Source organism: Odontesthes bonariensis, chromosome 22 (assembly GCF_027942865.1).
Source record: "Odontesthes bonariensis isolate fOdoBon6 chromosome 22, fOdoBon6.hap1, whole genome shotgun sequence".
Lineage (NCBI taxonomy): Eukaryota > Metazoa > Chordata > Actinopteri > Atheriniformes > Atherinopsidae > Odontesthes > Odontesthes bonariensis.
This window is the reverse complement of record NC_134527.1, coordinates 13,651,189-13,672,381: the sequence shown is the minus strand read 5'-3', so window position 1 is coordinate 13,672,381 and position 21,193 is coordinate 13,651,189. Positions and strand designations below refer to the sequence as shown.

The 21,193-nt window shown below is 40.6% G+C and overlaps 1 protein-coding gene across 3 annotated transcripts; it reads left to right on the top strand.

Annotated features, from left to right (window-relative positions):
• The first annotated feature begins 1,252 nt into the window (after nt 1-1,252).
• On the top strand, nt 1,253-17,425 carry ssh1b (slingshot protein phosphatase 1b). Of its 3 annotated transcripts, XM_075455128.1 has the most exons (16): nt 1,290-1,335; nt 2,499-2,536; nt 5,014-5,493; nt 7,607-7,707; nt 8,840-8,904; nt 9,980-10,101; nt 10,186-10,254; nt 10,668-10,733; nt 11,574-11,768; nt 12,097-12,190; nt 12,389-12,517; nt 13,849-13,895; nt 14,560-14,706; nt 14,885-15,085; nt 15,277-15,913; nt 16,053-17,425. In XM_075455128.1, the coding sequence occupies exons 3-16, from the start codon at nt 5,396-5,398 to the stop codon at nt 16,695-16,697; spliced, it is 2,616 nt and encodes an 871-aa protein (XP_075311243.1). In that variant the 5' UTR covers nt 1,290-1,335; nt 2,499-2,536; nt 5,014-5,395; the 3' UTR covers nt 16,698-17,425. The 3 variants fall into 3 exon arrangements, with proteins under 3 accessions (XP_075311241.1, XP_075311243.1, XP_075311242.1); XM_075455126.1 differs by lacking the exon at nt 5,014-5,493 and having other exon boundaries at nt 1,253-1,335; XM_075455127.1 differs by lacking the exons at nt 1,290-1,335; nt 2,499-2,536 and having other exon boundaries at nt 4,571-5,493.
• The last annotated feature ends 3,768 nt before the right edge of the window (nt 17,426-21,193 follow it).

Below are 21,193 nucleotides of genomic sequence, written 5' to 3'. Positions count from 1 at the left end.
AGATTCAGTACTGGGCAGACTGCTTTAAACAATTTAAGCCTGTACCTCAAGAGACTGAGAGATGTTTAAAGATATTTTTTAATCCAGTTCAAAATTAGCTATTGGTAAAGTTTATAAGGAATTGCAGAAATGATCAAAATGAGCTCTGAGTGTCAAATACTCTTTCATAACTAAAAGAGCAGGAGAAGTAGAGGATTCCACAAGGTTTCATGAACTCATAAGTTTTCATATGCTTATTTTGCAAGGAAATCCATGAGATGAACTATGTAGAAATTTAAATGTATTTTTGTTGTATTATCAGCTCTACATTTCTAACATGTCAGTTGCAGCTTCTCAGATGTGACACTCTTTCTGTCGAAGTTCACTGACAGAAAGTCTTGTGGTCATTTGGATGAATAAAAAGAGAACATGAGGAATTTCACAGGAAACATTTTTGCCATCAACTAACATCTCTAAAGTTAAAACGATCAACATTTACTGAGAGAATAACTCACAAAATGAACAAAGAATCAGTAGGCCTATGACGGCTGCAACCCCAATCAGTTGAATGAAAACAATTTAATCAGTATTTTAAACTCCAAATAGTCCACTGAGCCCACGAATAGGTGTAAATTTGGACTATTTCTGTTTTTGTTTTACGTTTAGCTTGACAAAAGAAGACAGCTGTCAATAAATAAAAATGATACATCACTTGGAAAGAAGTGCAGTTATCGATTATCAAAATCAATATGCTATATTTATAAATATATAACAAAAATACTGTAATAGAATTATGGAAATCTCGCTGGGTTTCATCAAAGGAGCTGAATTCAATCCCAACAACATTTTATGGGAGTCCCTAGTCTGTTCTGTCACCTTGACAACATTGGCCCAATGACAGCGCAAACGCGAACTGGGACAGCCAATCACTGGCGTCCGGCAAAGCTGCGTGTCATTTCTGCCCCGCTTGCAACCTGCACTGTTTTTTGTTTGTCTGTCAGCGCACCAGTAGCGAACTACAGGGGACTGTTGGCTGTAAACAAACGGTGGAATTATTTAATCAATTTCTGCTCATGAGGACGCCGGTGACCGCAGAGGACCCGCGTCGCAGGACTGCAAGAGAGCGCCGCCGGGGCTGTGGCGTCAGGTGCTGCTGGAGGAGAGTCTGACTAGGCATTTTCTACCCGGTGACAGAGACAATCACAGCGGTGCATCTTCTCGGATAGGCGTCCCTCCTCCCCTCCCTTCTCCTTTCCTGCCCTACACGGCTGCAGCTCACCGACCATGGCCCTGGTGACTCTGCAGCGCTCCCCCACCCCAAGTGCAGCATCCTCGGCCAACAGCAGCGCGGGGGAGGTGAGTGAAAAAGCCGGGGCTGGGTCTTTGTGTACGCGGTACGAGGAGCCGCTGAAAATGCGACTGCAGGGTCCAATACAGGCTGGGTGGTGTTTGATATCCTGCAGGAAGGGTCACTTTCATATATCTGTGTGGGTGTTTTGAACTTGGAAGGCTGCTGCTGCATTGTTCCAGCAGAGTTTACAGCTTGGTGTTTGGGGCGACTGTGCAGCGGATTTGTAAACAAAATCCTGCAGAGGGGGAGGGTGGGGGTGGGGTTGTGGGGGGGCTGTTGGGTTTAGCTGTCAAGACAAAGTACTCATTTTGCTGCTCTGCGCTCAGGTTGCTCTCCCTCCTCTTTTCAGGGATTTCATTTTGCATTTATGCCGTCACATTGCTGGCGACTATTTGGGAGAATGACAGCAATTTCCACAATTATGTCCTCTGTGACCCAGTAGGTTTTCTATAAGTGTTTGTGAACTGAAAGAAGTCTCAGCAAAACAGAGAAGCACTATTGCATGATTAGACGTTTGGTTGTCACGTGTCAGTTACTCGCTGTATATTTACGTCCCACTAACATGAAACAGTTAGACTTGGCATTAGGAATCACCAGCTTAATCCCCAGAGAAATTATAACTAAAATTGACTTTGTTGCGGTTGAAGCGTCACATTCCAGTGAAATCATAGCATCGGTGGTAGTGCTCCAGTTTCTCATTTTTGGAAAGTAGATCATGGGGCTGATTTAGTAGGCTGGCTAGACTGAGGTGCAGAATAAGCTGGTGACTCTCTTCCTTTTTGGAGTGGGTTCTTCAAATCACTCATAGCAGCTGTTATGTAAGCTGAAGAAAAAAGAAAAAGAAAAAAGAAAACATGTTTGATGTTTGAATTTGTGCTGTTTGAAGGTGCCTCAAAGATTCAGCTGTCAGCTATTTGGGACGTTTGCGGGTGATATCACCAACACTGACCAGCAGATGGCGCTGGCATGCTTAACTCCTACTGCAAAGGCAAAAGTCTGGTTTTGTCGAACTGCAGCAAAATGTTTGACAATAGTTGGTTTTCTTGTATTGCAGAAAACTAAAATCCTCTCTGACCTCTCATGAACGTTATGGTTCAGTTTTTCCTTAACTGATTCCCCGGCCTCTACTGTTGCAAAATTGACACCCTCTGCTTTGTTTTTCTCTCAGGATTTTGGAAGTGATGATGACAGGAAAAATAATCAGAGGTAAGACTTCCGCCTTTAGTAAGTTCCTGTCAACAGGGTATTGACAACGTACAAAGTTCCCTGTGCAGACCTGTTGTTATCGTGGGTCCTGGGGGACTTGATCACACTGTTCACATTCTCATTAAGTGACCACTTTCAGAATTCAGTTTGCTCTCACAGCTTATGTCACAGAATCAGCTGAGCAACAAACAACGACTGCGTCATTATTACAGACTTAAACACGTTTCAGATTCACCTGCTTCGCATAATTTAGAGACTTCTTTTTTTTTTTTTTACGAGCACTTCGGTAAATACTGTAACGGATGCAATTTGGAAGAAGTTAGGGTGAGATTAAAAAGATGGTTGATGATGGGTAGAGCTCAGAGTCAGCACACCTCTACAGGCAATAGACAGAAACTGAAGATTTTAAACTCTGCAGTTTTCATTCTGAACCAGTCTGAAGAAAATCCCGAATGAACGGAAGAGATTTGCTGAACAAGACCAGCTTCTCTACCGGGTCTGCATTGTGTAACAACACAAGCCCCCTCATTCCGGTAGTCTTTTTTAAGTTCTGCTATATATTAAACACCTTATTGGTTTACTGCAAAGCAAATTAAAAAGCCAGACTTTGTTTATATATATGTGTGTGTGTGTGTGTGTGTTAGCTTGATGGACAAAACCTAAAATCAGACACGCAAACTCCGAATTCCCGAAAAAGATGCTCTCATTCACTTCATTTTTTGTTTCTTTTGTCAGATGGCTAAACCCTTAAGATATTGTGAAATTAGGCCGTGGAAATCTCTGTCTTCTTTACAATATGCTAAGAATAGCTGATGAGGCTCCTTTAGACAATATGAGTGCTGCATGCATCTGTACGCATCCACAATCGTTGAAAGCAGCGTACAGGCCAGCAGAAAGGAAAAACTCTCACTAGCACACACGTGTTCTTACAGGCAAAGCAGCAGCAAATGTTCCTGAATATTTGCTGACACGTTCCTGCATTGCCTCACCCGCTGATGTTCGGGAGATTTTACTGGGTGGAAAATCTCTGCAGAAAGCCAGGAGGGAATGTTGCAGACATTTCCTTTTTTTTCCATGCCACCACTTTGGAAAATCTCTTAACATTTCAGGACTCCAGTCCACGTGTGAAAGCAGCTTAAGACTGTAGGTCGGCTCGTGGTCACTTGAAGCACTTTCAGACAGTCGTTCTGCTCATCGAAAATCCAGATTTTTACTCCCACCAGCATCATCTGAAATAGTCGCCATACAAGTGACTCAAAGATGGCACCTGAGCAGTGAATTGAGGCTGTACTTTGATGTACGACGAGCTTCCACAAAGAAAGTCAGAAGTGTCAGATTCCCTTGAATGTTATCTCACACAGTCCACAGTGCCAGACATACTTGAGTCAATAAATCGCTGCCCCTCTCATGCATGTATACTGGGAGAAGTACGATGTTCTCACTAACTGGCTTAAATGTGCATGTAAACTGCTGAATGACGCGTTAACCAGATTTGAGAGAGCTCTCCAAAACCACACCAAGGTTAGCAAAACTGTATTAACCAAAGAGGCGTCGTAAATTCATCCTGACAAGAAGATCTAACATTGCAGAAGTTTATGTACGGTCAGATTTACACACACACATACAACTTTAAACAGGTCCTGTGAAGACTAGACTGAATATTTACTTGGTAAAAATTAATTGGATGAAAAAGCAGGAATTGAATAAGTTGAATGGAAGTCTTTGTGTCAGTTATGCACAGAATGTCATCATGAAATGCAGTGTTTCTGTTTTCCTCTTAGCTCTACATTCAGTGTTCAGTTTATAGGCTGCTGCTGACATATTTTGGTTGGTTATGTTTCTTTCAAATTCTCTGTCCACAATCTATACTATATTAGTTATAATGGTTCTGTAAATGAAATGAGGATCTAAAAATGAGGACATTTAATGTCAAACAAAACGCTTAATGTTTTTCACAGGCACGCAATGAATTTAACATTGTCTTTTTTTTTCCAAGCTCTCCATGCAGAGTGTGCAGAGTATTAGACTTTTTAGCTATTAGTTTGCCTTAATTATTCAAAACCATTTTGGGATGAGATGAGGTGATTGTCGTGTGCCCAGTCCCAGAGATCCAGCATTATCAGCCAGTGTAGCTGATCATCTGTTTGTTTTCTGTAATGGCTCATAGTTTTTTTTCCTGTTGTCAAGGAGATAAAACTGCTGGAGGAAAAGTTAATGCAAAGTGACAGTTTAAAAAAAAAATAATAATAAAAAATGCTCCTTGCACTCAGTTACATAGCATAGAGTACATAAACTTTTCATCCCCGCTCACTTACAAGGCTTTTCTTTAAACGACTTGCCGTCACAAAAATCATGGCAAGTGTCAGCAAAGCCTTGGCATGAACTCTTGTGCTTTTGTGCTGGGTTTGTGTTTGTTTTCCACTGTTGAAACAGTCATGTCATGCTTTGTGATTCATCAGTGTGGATTCTTGATTTAGGATCCTTCATGTTAAACATGAGCCTGCTGCCAACTAATGTTCCCGCCGCCTGCACACTCTCGCATGAATGATGGCATTGTTGCGGAGCGTTGCATAGGGAGAGCTGATGGCTGAGTCACGTGCTGTGGAGAGGAGAACGGGAGCTGATTCTGAGCTGACCCGGCAGCACAGACATGGAAGCTTCAGGGCTTGAGGATGAAAGAAAGCTGTGGGAGGAAGAGTGGATGGACATACCAGACCAAGACGAGAGAAGAGAAGTTAAGCCAAAACAGTCTGAGGAACCTGCAGCTGTTGAAGATGGACACATGGGTGTTAGTCACATGGGGCATTTTTGACAAGGTTGACTTTTTCTGAGGTGACCGTAATTATTAAAACCGTCAGGATGCATCTAGTTGTGAAACCTTCACATAAAGCCATGTACACCGTGCTGCCTCGCTTTGTGGAGAAAGCTGCTCTGACTCAGACGGAGATCTGTCGCATGTAAGTTCTCAGAGAAGTTTAACATGAAGACTGTCTTGTAGAAACTTATTAGAGAAACATCGATGTGTTATGCGGTCGGACAGTGTGTCATTCATTTAATCATCCATTTATCCCGACATTTTTTATTTAAACTTTCAAAGCAGTCAGCTGCACCCTATAACTTGAGTTTGGCTAACTAATGTATCTGGAATTTCCTTAATGTTTGCGCTTTAAAGGTTTTATGTAGCACTAACAAAGAGCTATGTTAAAAATGTATTATGCTATAATAATGATGTTTTCATTACTTTAAAATCAATCTTTTATGTATTTGCGGGTCTTTCTACACGGGTCTCTATACGTTGGCCATATTACTGTCATGAAAGGCACATGTGCCATTTCAGTGCACAGTTCACATGAATGTCAGATGTACGACACTGGCAGTGAAGAGTGTGAAACGTTGAATCTGATCTGTGTTGAACCAGAATTGATCAATGTGGCTGTTCACGTTAACTAAGTTTTAGATGCATTATGTTGCTAGATAAATGGGATGAGATTTGATACGGTTGCTGTCTCCAAGCCTTTGTAAGTTGTTTTCTCAAGGGAAGTTTTTCGGCGCTATGTCGCTTCTGCACACCAAGCCTTGGAGTTGATTTTGCAACTCATCTAACGATACCACATAGCAGAGGAGCAGAAACAAAAGGCCTTGTGATGGTCCCCCTCAGTCAAACGAGACTTTGTGTGTTTTTCGTTGAGAGGAACGAGACTGTGGTTAAACAAAGCTGCACTCTGTTCTGTTCGAGAAAAGATCCCAGAGCTCTTCTCTTGCAGCCTTCACATCAAACTTTTACGTTTTGGAGTGTTTTCTTCAGTATTCGCTGGTTTGGTGTGGCAAGACATGTGATCCATGAAAGGTTGGCATGCCACGTCAAGGGAAGTGTGTAATCATTGTGCTATAGAAAGTCTGAGCTGTAAGACATGCTGGGTCAGGAGTCTTCAGTCATAGATGAGCCTCTTCTCCTGCTCAATGAACCAAGGAGGACTTAAAAAAAAAAAAAGAGCCACGTTCAGGCATGTGTTATGTAACTTTAATGGTTTCATCAATCAACATTCAGACATAGGTTATTTCTAGGTTAATGTTCCTAGGTTAAACAGGCATGTCGACAACTGTGATGGAGAGAGCCGAGGTATGCTTGCAAGTTATAACAGTAGATCAAGTGAGTTTTAATACCAGAGTCATAATGGAATCCCAGTTTTCCTAAAACTACATGTCATATTGGCAGACCACTCCATATTAGCCTAACAAACGCTCACGCCATAAGCGAGCCCTCTTTTTATGTTTCACATTTTTTTGTTTGAACAAAACCTCTGGCATCTAATTTGCAAGCGTTTTATAGTACTTACAACAACAAATGCAATTGATGACAAGTAAAAATAAATAAATAAACACTATACCTTCACGACACCTGTATCTGCTGCCTCCATGTGCTGTTTCTTTACTGTCACGGGGTATTTTTCCTCCTTTCGTTGTCAAAAAAAAAAAGGATTCTGTACACACAGGACTGTTTAACAAAAACACTTTGCAAACACATGTGGAAACACAAAACTTATCAGCAAGCTATTTCCCGACATACCTAGCTTCACTGAAATGAGTATAGTGCTTGTTGCCTGTGTTATGACTTACAGCTGGGAAAAAAAAATGGGAAAAATGTTAAGAATGAAAAGAATAAAATATGACTATTACTAGAAGAGCTGAGTTTATGATAGATAGGATAACACAGACTGACAGAAGTTTCTTGCCTCTTAACTAATTTCATAGCAGCTGGTTTGATGTTTATCATTCAAATTTGGCATATCTCAGGTTATTATAGTAAAGCTTTTTCTGAGAGTTGGTTTTACAAGTGGCAGATGAGCATCTTTACCTTTTACCCCTTCGTTCCTTCTGTTCCAAACCTGGGGGTTGGATTCTGAATCCCCATTTGAGATGAAAGAGGAGAAACAACAGAATAATCAATGGCTTGGTGAAGATGGAAGCTTAACTGAATCTGGATTTGGATTTTAGGAGGTTGGAGAGAGAGGCACAAGGGAAAATAGTTGAATTGATAAAACATAACAGCAGTTTTCTCTCTTTTTCTAGCCTAAGTGAGAGCTTCTTCATGGTCAAAGGAGCCGCCCTCTTCCTCCAGCAAGGCGGCAGTGCACAAGAACCAAAGACTCCAACTCACCACAAGCATGCAGGTAGGAACAAACACACGAAACGCTTTGTTTCTCATCCGTCTGCTCCCATTCTCCACACAGATAAGGTCCAAACAAAAGATAGATTGTGTTTGCTGCAGCTGTTTTCTCTGTGGGTTTGTCTGGGTTTATTATGAACTGTGTTAGGAGCCATTACCTTGTTTGCTCTGGCCTGAGGTGACCTGCAGTTGAACAGTAGAATTGCAGACATTCTGTGTTATCTCGAGCGTTTTCCTCAAAGACTGGAAAATAAATTATGTAAGCATTCTGTATGCATGTTCAGAAAGTACTGTGGTTGCTCTTGATACATTAACACAGTACATATTGTGTATACAACAGTAAAGGAGACGGAGGAATGTGCAGATTTGGATTTTTGTCAACCTCCCTTTCACAATACTGAGGTCATCATTCAGGTCCCAGTCAAAAATATTTGGGCTTTTTTTTTTTTTTTTTCTGCTGAATCCATGAAAATTATTCCCAATCAGACTTTTTATGTCTCTAAATTTTAATGTCTCTTGAGTCTGAAGTCATTTGAGGTTAAAGGCAGAGAAGAATTCAGTTTGTAGATAACTCGGGCATTAGTCATCTAAATGTGAGGGTCAGCGCGACTGGCTGGTTAAAGAGTTTTTAACTACAGCTCCACATTGAGAGATGCATGCAATGTATGTAATCTTCCAAAAGAAAAGAAAATTGACAATGAATATACAATCGAAGATAAATCCTCAGTTTGTCGTTGACATTTAGTTTTGGGCTCCTTTTACGTGAATAAAAAAAGTCAAGAAATTCTGTCTTTTTGTGTCCAGTAAAACTTCTGATATTTGTTCAAATTCTGGGCTTGATATTGGCTCTTTTAGTTGCTGTATTTTATGCAATTCTCATCCAGGCAGGGGTCAGTGTGGCAGGAAAACCCCTCTCTGAAACAAGATATGTGTGTAAAACAGCCAAATGTTCAACATTCAGACTGGGATCATAACCCAAAGTCGGATAGATTGATTTAACAAAAAAAAAGGGGGGGGGGACTGGACTGTATAACCTGTATGTCAGAAAAAAGAAACTATAGTAGACCATGCATCTCACTGTGCAGTCATTCTGTCTGTAATCGGTCATCTAATCAGTGTTGATGTTTCACTTCCAGGTGATTTACCCCAACACCTGCAGGTCATGTTTAAAATCCTCCGGTCTGAAGATCGCATCAAGTTGGTCAGTATAAAGATAGTGTGATCTTTGACTGTGTTGCCTCGTTGTTACTGTACACATTCACGTCTTCACATTTCATTCATCTGGAGCTGGGATGATCATGAAATCATCGATTGCCATAAAAATAATTGAGCTTAATTGTTCTTTCTGTGGCATAGTCACAGTGTAAATCTAAATGTGGTTTAATAATACATATACTGTGGACCTCATTTATTGGCCAAGCACACTTTAACAGATTCATTCTTTCATTCATTCATTTTTTTTTTTTTTCAATAAAAAGTTACAGATAGCTGTTATGGCAATAATACCACCTTTGGCCTCTGCCTTTTTTCAACAAATCTAACAAATTATTAGTTATTGGGATGTGCTTTGGTCATTTGGTTAAATCCAGGACGTGCCTATGATGGTGATGGTCACTGTTTTAGTTGTATTTTGGCAAATAAATCCACGCCTTTCAAGTGAACAGATGCACACTGAAATACAGTTGTCATATAGTACAGATCAAGTGTATCAAGACGTCCACTCCTTTTAATAGGAAGTAGCTTTTTTTCTTATTCATTCTGTGATTTCATGAGTGTTTTTAATTGTTTACCTTTCCTGTTCTAACTTGTGTATACAGGAGGTGTGTCGAGAACTTATCTCAAGTCTGTTTTCATATATGTACTGACCTTCCCCCTTACACCAAATCTGTTTTTATACAAACATGGGTTTTTAACATGACATCAGAAGCTACCTGTAAGTCACTTTGGATAAATACATAAACATAAACATAAGCATAAACATAAACCTGTGGGTCAGCATGGCGATTAGACAAGTGTGACAGACACAGGTGTGGATGCATCTTGTGTCAGATCGTGCTACTTTTGAAATAAAAAAATAATTTTTCAATGAGAGAGCCACCTTTTCAGACTTGTTAGTATGGAAAGCAGAGTATAGTAATGTCTGGAAGCACGTCTGAATGAGATCCTTCAAGTAACTGCATTACCGTGACCCGGTTTACTGGGACTCACTTTTTGTGTTGTCATGCAGCGATTTATTTCTTTATTCATTCATTGCAGACAATCTTTTTGTTCCACAGGCTGTGCGGTTAGAGAGCGGATGGTCGGATCGAGTGCGTTACATGGTTGTCATCTACACCAACGGCCATCAAGACACAGAGGAAAATATTGTTCTAGGCATGGACTTCACAGAGAAGGACAGGTATAATCTATCTGCAGCAAGACATTCTGTATATTTTCAACCAGATCATTCCATTTATTAAAATCATGTTCTTTCAATCTCCAGTAAAAATTGCTCTATTGGGATGGTGCTGCCACTGTGGAGTGATACCAACATACATTTAGATGGAGATGGGTAAGTTTCAGTGGGTCCTGACAGGAAGTATGTAGTAAATTAAACTGAACTTATTTGATGAAAGATGCAAGGTGCAAAATTGCTGACATATCTTTCCGTTTAAAGCACATTCCCATAAGAGATTGGAGCCCTTAAAAGGCTCCTTACAGTAAACCCGACTGCATTGTTGGCGTGTCTGCCACCCTGTGGCAGAGCAGTGAATTACACTCTTTATTTTCTCTGTGTGAGAACAGTTCTTGCTGACCTGTTAACATTGTCTCTGCCTGTTTGAGGAATGTTCCACTGTTTGGTGCCCTGAATAGTCTCACGAACAAGCTTCGTCCAGTCTGTGTTTACATCTCCTCATCAAAAATTTCACGTCCATCCAGGCTCAAACTGATCCCTCTTCTCTTCCTCCTCTTCTTCCTCACCAGAGGCTTCAGTGTGAACACAGCAGGGCGGTCACATGTCTTCAAGCCTGTATCTGTGCAGGCCATGTGGTAAGACACTCTTTGAATTTATAAGCAGGGGTAGTGTTTGTGTTAAGTGTGCTCTCATAATAACACATTGAATCAACACTGAATAAATGTTGTCAAATCAAAACAACCACTTCTTTGTGGTTCAGGCCGCAGATGTTAGAATCATTTCAGCAAGTGTTTGTATTATTTTTTTTTGTTAACGAGCGTGAATAAGTCTTATGCCTCATGATGCGGTGTGAAGGAACTTCACTGAGATGTGAGGTTAGCTCATTAGCTAAAGAAGCTTCTCAAAAAGGAAGATTATGTCTTGTCCCACATAGATTTTTTATTCTTAGCAAATATACACAAATAATCAAAGAGTATTTCCTGTCTTGCCGTAGCCCCTTTAAAAGGATACACACAGTTCCATTAAAAGTCATATTATTGTTTGAAATAATATCGAAAGATTATCTTTAATCCGATGTCTTTTTTTTCTTCTTTTACTCATATTCATGTATATTGTTAGCGTAGTCATTAGTTTTTTTTTTTCTGGCTCACAAACTTCCAGCAGATTAGCTTAAGTGGGAGAAAGAACTGACCGTTAAACATTTCAGCAGCGTTCAGTCGAACATCTTCTCACAATTCATTTTTGTGAAAGCATAAACTGCTCTGGAATGTGTTATTGTAATTCACCTCAGCCATCACCTTGATTAACCTTCTTGACCAAATGGAGTAGTTTAGCAGTCACACGCCACCTGCTGGTCAGTCGTTAGACTTACCACAGAGTTTTCTTTTCTTCTTGCTGATCCGCCTTGCTTCTTCTCGTTACGTCCATTTTGCCGTTCAAATTCTCGACCACCAAAACTCGCTGTATTTCCGCAGGTCCGCCCTGCAGGTCCTCCATAAGGCATGCGAGGTATCTCGCCGGTTCAACTACTTCCCAGGGGGGATTGCTCTCACTTGGATGGCCTTCTATGAGAGCTGCATCACCTCTGAGCAAAGCTCCATCAATGAGTGGAATGCTATGACTGATCTGGAGACCACCCGGTCTGATTCTCCCAACATGTTCGTCGACCGGTAAGAGTCCACAAACCCCCAACAGAAGTGTTAGATACTATAAGCTCTATTTTCTCGGGTTAGTATTACCGTACTAACTGCGTATGTTATTTTCTAGTTTTGGAAGATGATATGAACAAGGACTTTCCATCTGATTTCAAATCTCATTGTGTCATATGACCAAACTGACCAGCGGAGCTTAGATGTGACATGCCTGGCCTGTCCGTCTCATCAGTCAGGACAGCAGCTGTTGTCTCTGCCCTTTGTCGTCATTTATGGAAACTCATTTCACCGTTATGTTAATTTGCATTCAGAAAATAGCACCGACGTACTGACTCACTTTTTGCAGGCCGACTGAGCGAGAGAGAACCGAGTGTCTCATTAAAGCCAAACTTCGCAACATCATGATGTTTCAGGACCTGGAGAACATCACCTCAAAGGAGGTATGTTACACATCAACAACTCAACACAATTTTTATTAAAAAGAAAAAAAACTGAAATAAGACACACTCGTGAAATGTAGAAATTAGCTGTGTCCATTATGCACTGATAAAAAGAGAACATTATCACTTGGGTTTAGAACGACAGTACTACTACATTTTTAACTCACTGTGACAAATGTGTTAATTGTTCTCCCTCAGATCCGTAACGAGCTGGAGAAGCACATGAGCTGTAACCTCAAAGAATACAAGGAGTTCATAGACAATGAGATGCTTTTGATCCTGGGTCAGATGGATAAGCCCACGCTTATCTTTGACCACGTTTATTTGGTGAGTTGCTTTCTCATTTGCTGTTTTTACGGCTTCTGTGGTGCAATCGAACCAAAACAATGGTAACGACTCCAAATCAGAAAAAAGCTGCGATGAACACGAAATCGAGAGAGATCATGTTGTCTCGTAAACTTTAAGTTTAATTTGGTCATATACTTGAGTTTTTTTGCATTTCAAGCCTGCAACACATTCCAAAAAACAGCTTGGACAAAAAAAAAAAAAAGCTTTTACCACTTTGTAACGTTGCCACTCCTTCTCACTGCACATACAGTAAGGTTTGGCACTGAAGATACCAAGCTATGAAGTTTTTCAAGTGTTATTTTGTCCCGTTCTTTCCACAAACGCATCTTAGATCAGGACTGCGGGCAGACCAGTCTCCCTCTTTTTCTTCAGCCATGCCCTTGTAATGTGTGCAGAATGTGGTTTTGCATCGTTTTGTTGAAAAATGTGTCTGGAAAAGGTTTCATCATGAAGGCATCACTTTTTTTGCATTAGTGCTGCCATCACTGGCATGTGAATGAGCTTTGCTAAGAGCACTGATACCATCACAGAGCCTGACTTATGGACACAGCTTCCATTTCCTCCAAAAAACCCAAAAAGTTATGTGGAATATTGATTGCTTTGACCAGAATACATGTTTCTACTTCTTTTATTTTATTTTTTTATAATATGCACTGGAGAGGGAGAAATATTCAGATGCTTTCCAAACATTAAATGAAGAAAGTTTAATAATTCTCTCAAACATTTGTTTACAAGCTGAAGATCATCTTTTCTCCTCTAAGACAGAAATATACTAAATAATGTATTATATATACTTGTTGACATTGCTTCCTTTAAACGACATCATTAATATTTGAAATAACATATTTAATATTATTTTTACCTTCTTACTTGACCCAAAATTGTCTCTGTTTCATCTACTTTGTTGTTGCAGACCTGACGTGCAAAATTGGATGTGTATTAACAAATAAAATGAGGTGGACGAGAGAAAACATGAAATATGTTGGGTTTGGGCTTCCATTTTTTTCTTTGGCATTTTTCCATACCATCCCAACTTTTTTTTTTTCTATATCTATGGAAACTATGTGGTGTATTCAAGGTGCTCAATCAAAGGTGTAAATTGTTCGGGTCCTTTGAAATTCTAGATTGTTGGTAGTCGTAGACGTAGGTTTGAAAGATTACTGAACTGGGTGTGTCCCACCTCTCGCCCACTTGCCCAGTGCCACTTAGCATAGACTCCACCTCCCTGTGACCCTGAAGAAGAGGAAGTTGCGGTAAAAATACATTCAGATAGATATTTTGAATAAGTTTCTGCCTTGATTCTGCTTTAGGGCTCTGAGTGGAACGCTTCCAACCTCGAGGAACTTCGTGACTGCGGGTGAGCTCATATCTCAACTTTAGCACTCAATTTTTATTGCATAAATCCTAAATAATTGCTTCACAGTATTGAATAAGTATGGCATGCGTGCATTATCTTTGGTTTAATTACTTGGATTTGGATTGATACAACTAATATAACATTTTCATGGTACTCCAATAACACATTAGATTAATCCAAGCTTAAAGCTGCCATCTGCAACTTTTTTTTTTAGTCATAATCTGAGCAGAACAGTCACCAACCACGTCTTCCATGCTGAGCGTGAGTCTGCCCCCAGCTTGTGTGCGCGCACACTGGTGTGAACTCACGTGCACAAACTCGTCCACAGAGAGGGAGGGACCTGAAAGTTGTATCAGTTCGAATTTTCCGACTTTAGACTCGGAATTTTGAAAACCTGCCGACGGCAGCTTTAATCGTTGGATTGGTTACATGTAAACGCTAAAGTAGTTCTGTATCAATAGTGCCCAGTACATTCAATAATATGTTTCAGTTTTATAATTTAGTCTTTGGCAGTTAAAGCACAAAGACCTGCTCAAAAAGGTAGATGCATGTCTCTGCAAGGCTTTCAGGTGATGCAGCAATTGAGACGAATTTCCCATGTCTAATGCAACAGTAATACTAAGCAGTGAAGCAAAGACTGATGCTTTATTTGTGTTGGTTGCAGAGTCGGTTACATTCTGAATGTTACCAGAGAGATTGACAACTTCTTCCCTGGGATGTTCTCCTATCACAACGTCCGTGTGTACGATGAGGAGGCAACTGACCTGCTCGCCCACTGGAATGACACCTACAACTTCATCGTCAAAGCCAGGTGAGACTCCGCTCATGCAAACCATCCGTGATGTTGCGCTTTTGAGGCATTATTGGACAGAATACAGATTACAAATGAATGAATATCACTTTAAATGTGGGGTTTTAGTCATCACAGTCTCTGTGATATCACCACCCACCACACTATTATGAGCTTCTTTCATCTCTTTTTCCAATAGGAAGAATAATTCCAAGTGCCTGGTGCACTGTAAGATGGGGGTCAGCCGGTCTGCTTCTACAGTTATTGCTTATGCAATGAAGGAGTACGGCTGGTCCCTGGAAAAATCTTACAACTTTGTCAAGCAGAAACGGAGCATAGCTCAGCCAAACACTGGTTTTATGAGACAGCTAGCAGAATACGAAGGAATCCTGGATGCTAGGTAAGCAGATTCAGTGTCACGTTCAAGGTGTCATCAAGGTGTTTTTATCATTTTGGGGTGGTTTGACCAAAATCTTGAAATGTCAAAGCTTTTTTTTAACGTCGCTAGTGTTAACTAATGAGTCATTGTGCTTTGTGGAGTTCTCTGATTATTTGTCAGTTTGCACATCAAGGTATATTTTGTATTCACAGTAAACAGCGTCACAACAAGCTGTGGAGGCCTGGCACTGATGAGGAGGGTTCGGATGAAGCATCCGGCCACTGCACAGGCGGAGAAGAGACGCCAGTGCTCAGAGAGGAGGAAGCCTGGGGAGGCTGCGAGGCGTCTCCCTGCAGGGGTATGGGTCTGGAGATGGAACCCCTGGACTCCCTAAACTACAACTATTACTTCAGACGTTTATCAGACTCTGCTCTTGACAGTGAGCCCTCCACCCCGGTGCGGGGACCCCCTCTGCTCGGAATGGAGAGAGTTTTCATTGAGATTGAAGATGTGGAAAGAGATGCCCTGCTGGAGGATGAGGGTTTCCCCATGGCCCACTTAACCCTGCCCGGTGAAGGCACCGCAGCCCAGACCTGTGGGCGTCTCGATCCCCTAGAGGACATGAGACTGAGGTTGGAGTTCAGTACTTTGGAGGAAGAGGATGAAGAGGAAGCCAAGAAAGAGGAAGCTGAGATGGCAGCCTTGGCTCAAACACCTGGAAATTCAGATGGGAGGATGGCAGGGGAGGAAGCTGAGAGGAGTGAGGAGAGCCGGTTGGGCTTAGCCAACCTGAACACCAACAACAGCAACCGCCTAGCTGCCAAGCGCAGCTGTCCTGCAGCTTTTGACGTGAGTTAAGAAAATATCACTTGATAAAATGGTAAATTCACATGTTCTAAAACTATAATGCAATGTTTTTGATCCAGTTTTAAAGATTCTGTATGCCACTGACTGTGCACTGTATCTGTTCCAATTTTGATCTGTTTAGGACAGTACTAGTACAGGAAACCCTTTAAAAGTGAAGCCCTCCTATCAGTCCTGTAAAGACTGCATGCGTCTGCCACAAGGAAGGCGCTATGACCGTCCAGCAGGAGGTCGTTCCCACCGCTTTAACCCCTCCCGCCACTGCACTGTTCCCACTATATGCATTGATCCACCAGGAACACACTTTGCCTCCACCCCAGTTCTTCAGTCCCTGCCAACCCCTGCAGTCGTCCCGCCTAACTTGGTCCAGCCCTGCGCTCATCTCTACCACTGCACCACCTGCACCCTTGGTGACACATCTGCACCTGAAACCAGTCACCAGAAACTTTTCTCTCCCATGACCTGCGAGGACACGCCTCCTGACAGCAGCTCAGTGGAGACGGAGGACATGGACAAACCGCAGGGTGGAGATGTTGGAGAAGAGTTATTAAGACGGAATACTGAGGCCATCGATGTTACTGCTGCTAAGGGTTTAGAATTACAAGGTGGTGGTAGAATTGAGCTCCAGCAGCAGGCTCTGGCACAGCTACAAATGCCAGGACTGGGAATACAGTTCGGCCTTGAACTGATGCAGCAGAGGGCAGAGCAGCTCGAGAAGCTCCCAAGCATGGCCATGGACGGCCAGTTCCCGGTGGAGTCCCTACCTTGATACAGCAACTCACGCATTAATTGACTGCAAGTTACTGCCTCAACTGCTTTGACAGCTGTGAAATATTAGATGACCACTTCTGCAGTGCCATACCAGAAATGAAGTTGTGTTCTGACCTCTACAGTAACGTCCTGGATTCATAACTCCATTTTATAAGGCTGCAGCTGCTCTCTGACCATTTACAGAGTTCCTGTCATATGCATCTGGCATTAAGATCCAGGTGAAGCTGGTTGTTTTTTATTATGTGCTGAAAGTTTGGATGCTTCTGGTCAAGCTGGGAAGGAAGACTTTCTCGTGTTGTTCATCTGCCTCTCCAGTTTAATCGAGGCACACCTTCCCACATCCCAGTGGAGCCGCTGCAATCTTACCTTCGACAGGCAGGTTTGGCGGGAAGGTGGGAGTTTGTTAGCTCTAGTTGTTGTTCCTGTCTGAGTGCTGCAGTTAGCACATTAATGTTGATGAAAAGAAAAATACCTGAGGTGACATTCTTCTGTCAGTTTACTGTATTTTTTACTTAATATTCATGAAGGAGCTCAATGAATTAGCTTAGTTCTGTTGCATCCACCATCTCCTCACGTTACCAATTACTTAACTTCTACTTTGACTTTTCTTGCAGCAGCTGCTTTTGCATCACTACAGGACACATGATGTGAAAGCATAGCGTTTTTGTTTTTTTTTGTTTTTTTTAAAAAGGACATTACCATACTTGAGCCCAATTTTTTTTTTTTTTTTTTTTTTTTAATGCCTCTTTGCAAAGAGTTGTACCTCGGACCACAAGCATCTCGGACTGTTTTGGTCAAAGACTGTTGTGTTCTCTGTGCTCAGTGGCTGGTTCACCCTGACCTCCTCCATTAAAGTTAATATAATCATGTACTTATAGAGCTCGGTTTAGCCCATGCATGAGTGTGCAGTATTACAAAACACACGTTCAACATGACTGACAGATTTGATTCATCGAACTGAAGGTAAAATTACTGACCTAAACTTAACCATTCACTTTCTGAAAAAAAAAAAAAAAAAAAAAAAAGTATTGGAGCAAATCACCATATTCACACTTGAAGAAATGAGCTTTAATTTAACTTGTGTTAATAATTTCCCAAGCAAAGCCATATCATGCTTTTTGAACCCATTCCTAACTTTTGTAGTTCTTTATCTAAAAGGCCTTGATAAACACAGCTCAGCCGTTTAACTTTTCCTTCGCTCATTTAAAAAATTTTTTAGGTTGCCTTTCTCTAACCCCGAAATTATTTTCAAACGCACACCGATCATTTATACAGAGCATTTTTCTGTTTTCCATTCGCTCTGTGCACGGATCTGTTTCATTATGCATACATATCTGAGGAACATTTAATCTAAATAAATTAGAACACACTCGAGCAGAAATGGAGACATCCACTATAAAACATCTACAATAAGCTTCAGAGATTTAGCCGTGTTATTTGCTTTCTCGTATGATGCAGTTTGTTTGATTTAACATTCACCAGACAGCTATTTGTCAACAGCATGCCATTCCATAAGATACGTCAATCTGTTTTGTGAAATGAAAGAAAAGTCCTGCAACTGGCATGTACCACTTGGAACGTATTCCTAAATTTACAGTACGAGATTTCATTTATGCCCAACTCAGTTAAAGCAACGCATCTTATCAAGACGGATGAATAGTCGAGGACACACACGTTTTAAAATGCCCGCAAGTATTTCACAAAAATCTTTTTCCTCCTTCATTTAAACATTTTCTTTATGTCCCAACAGCTTGAAACATACTTTTTTTTACACAAGTTGATATAAATTGTGCCACTTGTCCAAAGTTTCCGTGCCACAAGGTTTTTCTGTTTGGTTGATGATGTGTTTTTAAAGTTCACGGCACGCTGGCTGTGCTACAATGGCACCGAATGAGGTCTGTTTGTATGCAGGAAAAGCACAAGCAGAGTTGTATGACTGTGTTCTCAGCACTTCAGGATAAAAGGAAAACTGTGCAAAGAATGAATGCAAAATGAATATATTTAACTATAGTGTTACTGTATATTTTTTTGTAGACTTTCATTAGATTAGCAGACGACACTGCGTCCTGTGTTCCTTCACTTCCTTTAACTGAATCTTAGGGAGCGGCAGGTCTGCACCACTAATTAGATTCAAATATTTTGTTTTTTCCTAAAGGTGGTTCTTTCACTCACGTGGCTGCTTGAGCATTATGTAACATAACAAAGTTGTTGACAGCAGCTGATACCACGTACATTTGAGATCCAGAACTTTTGCAATTAGGAAACGTTACAGAGTTGCAAGATTGCTTTCCAGAGGTTGGATGAAAAGATGTAACTGTTGTCTGTACAAGAATGAAGCTATAACCATCAGCCAGTTAGCTTAGCTTAGCATAAAGACTGGAAACTCATTACCTCAACGATTCACTAATTAACAGGTAATATCTAGTTTCTTTAAAGGAGCAACATGTAAGATTTAGTGACATCTAGTGACAAAGTACCAAATCAAAAGCTCTTGATTTACCATCCCTCTCCAGCCCAGTCGAAGAAACTATGGTCGCTGCTACAAATGGGAGATGTGAAAGGGCCACTGCTGATTCAGTGTTTGGTTTGATCATTCTGAGCTACAGTTGAAAATAGTGAACCTAATGGTGGAGGGCCCTCATCATTTGTTGATATGAATTGTTTTACAGCCATGAAAGCATAACAAATCTTTTGATAATATAATTTGTTGCATTTTTGTCAATGTATCATGCTGGAACAAGTGTAAAACATGTGGAGGATCTTATATTTTACACAGTTTAGCCAGCTGAACAGCTACTGGTTGTAGCTTCACATTCTCTTGGCAGGAGAACGGGTATGATGCACAATAGTTTCACCAAAAAAGGTTGTAACTTTATAAGATGCCCAGTTTCTCCCAGTTTTCTTATTCTTTGCCTGTTCATTTTTACAGGAATGCATTAAATGACATGACAAGGCAGAGTCTGCTTATTGTGGTGGTATAAGTCAAACACAATACTTTGACCCAGGAGACTGAAGTTCATGTCTCATCTGATACCATTTCAGTATTTTTTTCTAGGTTTTAAACTATCATTTTAAATGGCTCTGTATTACTCTTGGACTTACTTTTGCTTTCACTTGCTGTTCAGTTGGGTTTAGGAAATAGATATCCTTTCCTTAAGTTTAGTTTAATTTGTTTTTAGTTTAAACTGACCCTTTCACAGCATTAACAAAGGTTAGAAACTCCATTTCTCCACCACATATTGCCATGGTGACATGCCCACCTCAAGAATATGCCCAAAATTTTGTTGGCATCTCAAACTTTTACAGCCTTTGTTGTAAAACCAACTGATTTTGGTTTGTGGACCAGCAAAGCTATTAGTCATTTTGAGAACGAGATTGTGTCTATGATATCATTCTAATTATAGTTCTCCGTATGTAAACACTGTTGACACTGATGCGACAAAATCCTTGTGTCTCTGGACCACAGCTCCACATTTGGTTGTTTGCGTCATGGTTTGAATTTACTTTTTTGTATTTAAGTGCCTTAACTTCGGCCGCAGCTCTGTTGTAAAGCATCGCAGCCTTTGCAGAGCTTCTGTGAGTGTGTTGATGGTCTGGCTTTTTGTACTTCTCTTACCCTCACTCCCAGTAATAACCATGCTTCTTGCAATGTTTAACTTGGCACATAATTCAGTATATTGTATGCAAAGACACATAAGCGCATCCACCGCAGCCTCCTCCTCTTCCTCAATACACATTTACTTCATGGACTTCCATTTATTGATAGCCTATAATGATATTGTATTTGTTTGATATTGTTGAGACTTGTGGTACATTGTTCATTGGTTCAATAGCTGGCTGAAGAACCTCATTTGCTTGAATGAGAACCGTCAATTACATCAAAGTATTAAAAAGGATGCATTTGTCTTTTCCATTTACCAGTCTGTATATATCTTTCCTCTACAGTATAATTTCTTGCTGTTTGAAGACATCAGCTTGCAGACGTGGTCAATATAAAGAAAAATATTGATAAAGCTACTGTGTATTGAGAAGCACTCGTGAATTTTGGTGTTTAAACTACATCAAAAATGACTTTGGATCAGTGCTAGAATTGGGCAAATGTTTTTCAGGCCCCAATGAAATGTTTTTATTGCATTTATTCCCAGGTAGCAAGCATCAAAACGACAATCGTAATTAAGAGCCAGGCAATGAAGACATTGGGCTTATTGTAATTTAAAGGGGGTCTGTGTATTTATTGAGTGTACTTACAGAGCACAAATGTACCCCAAAGCCTGCGAGGTTAAGATCAGTGGGAAATGTAAAACCTCCCTGGGAGTATTTTGGTTATACTCATGTTTTGATTTTATTATTTTTTTAACTGTACTGTACATTGCCAATGTTCATGTGTATGCACTTTTTTTACATTTTGTTGAAATGTGTCCAGTCTAATGTTTATCATGCAAATAAACAATTTCTTCTGCATAATCTTTGCATTAAGTTTATTTCTTTATTTAT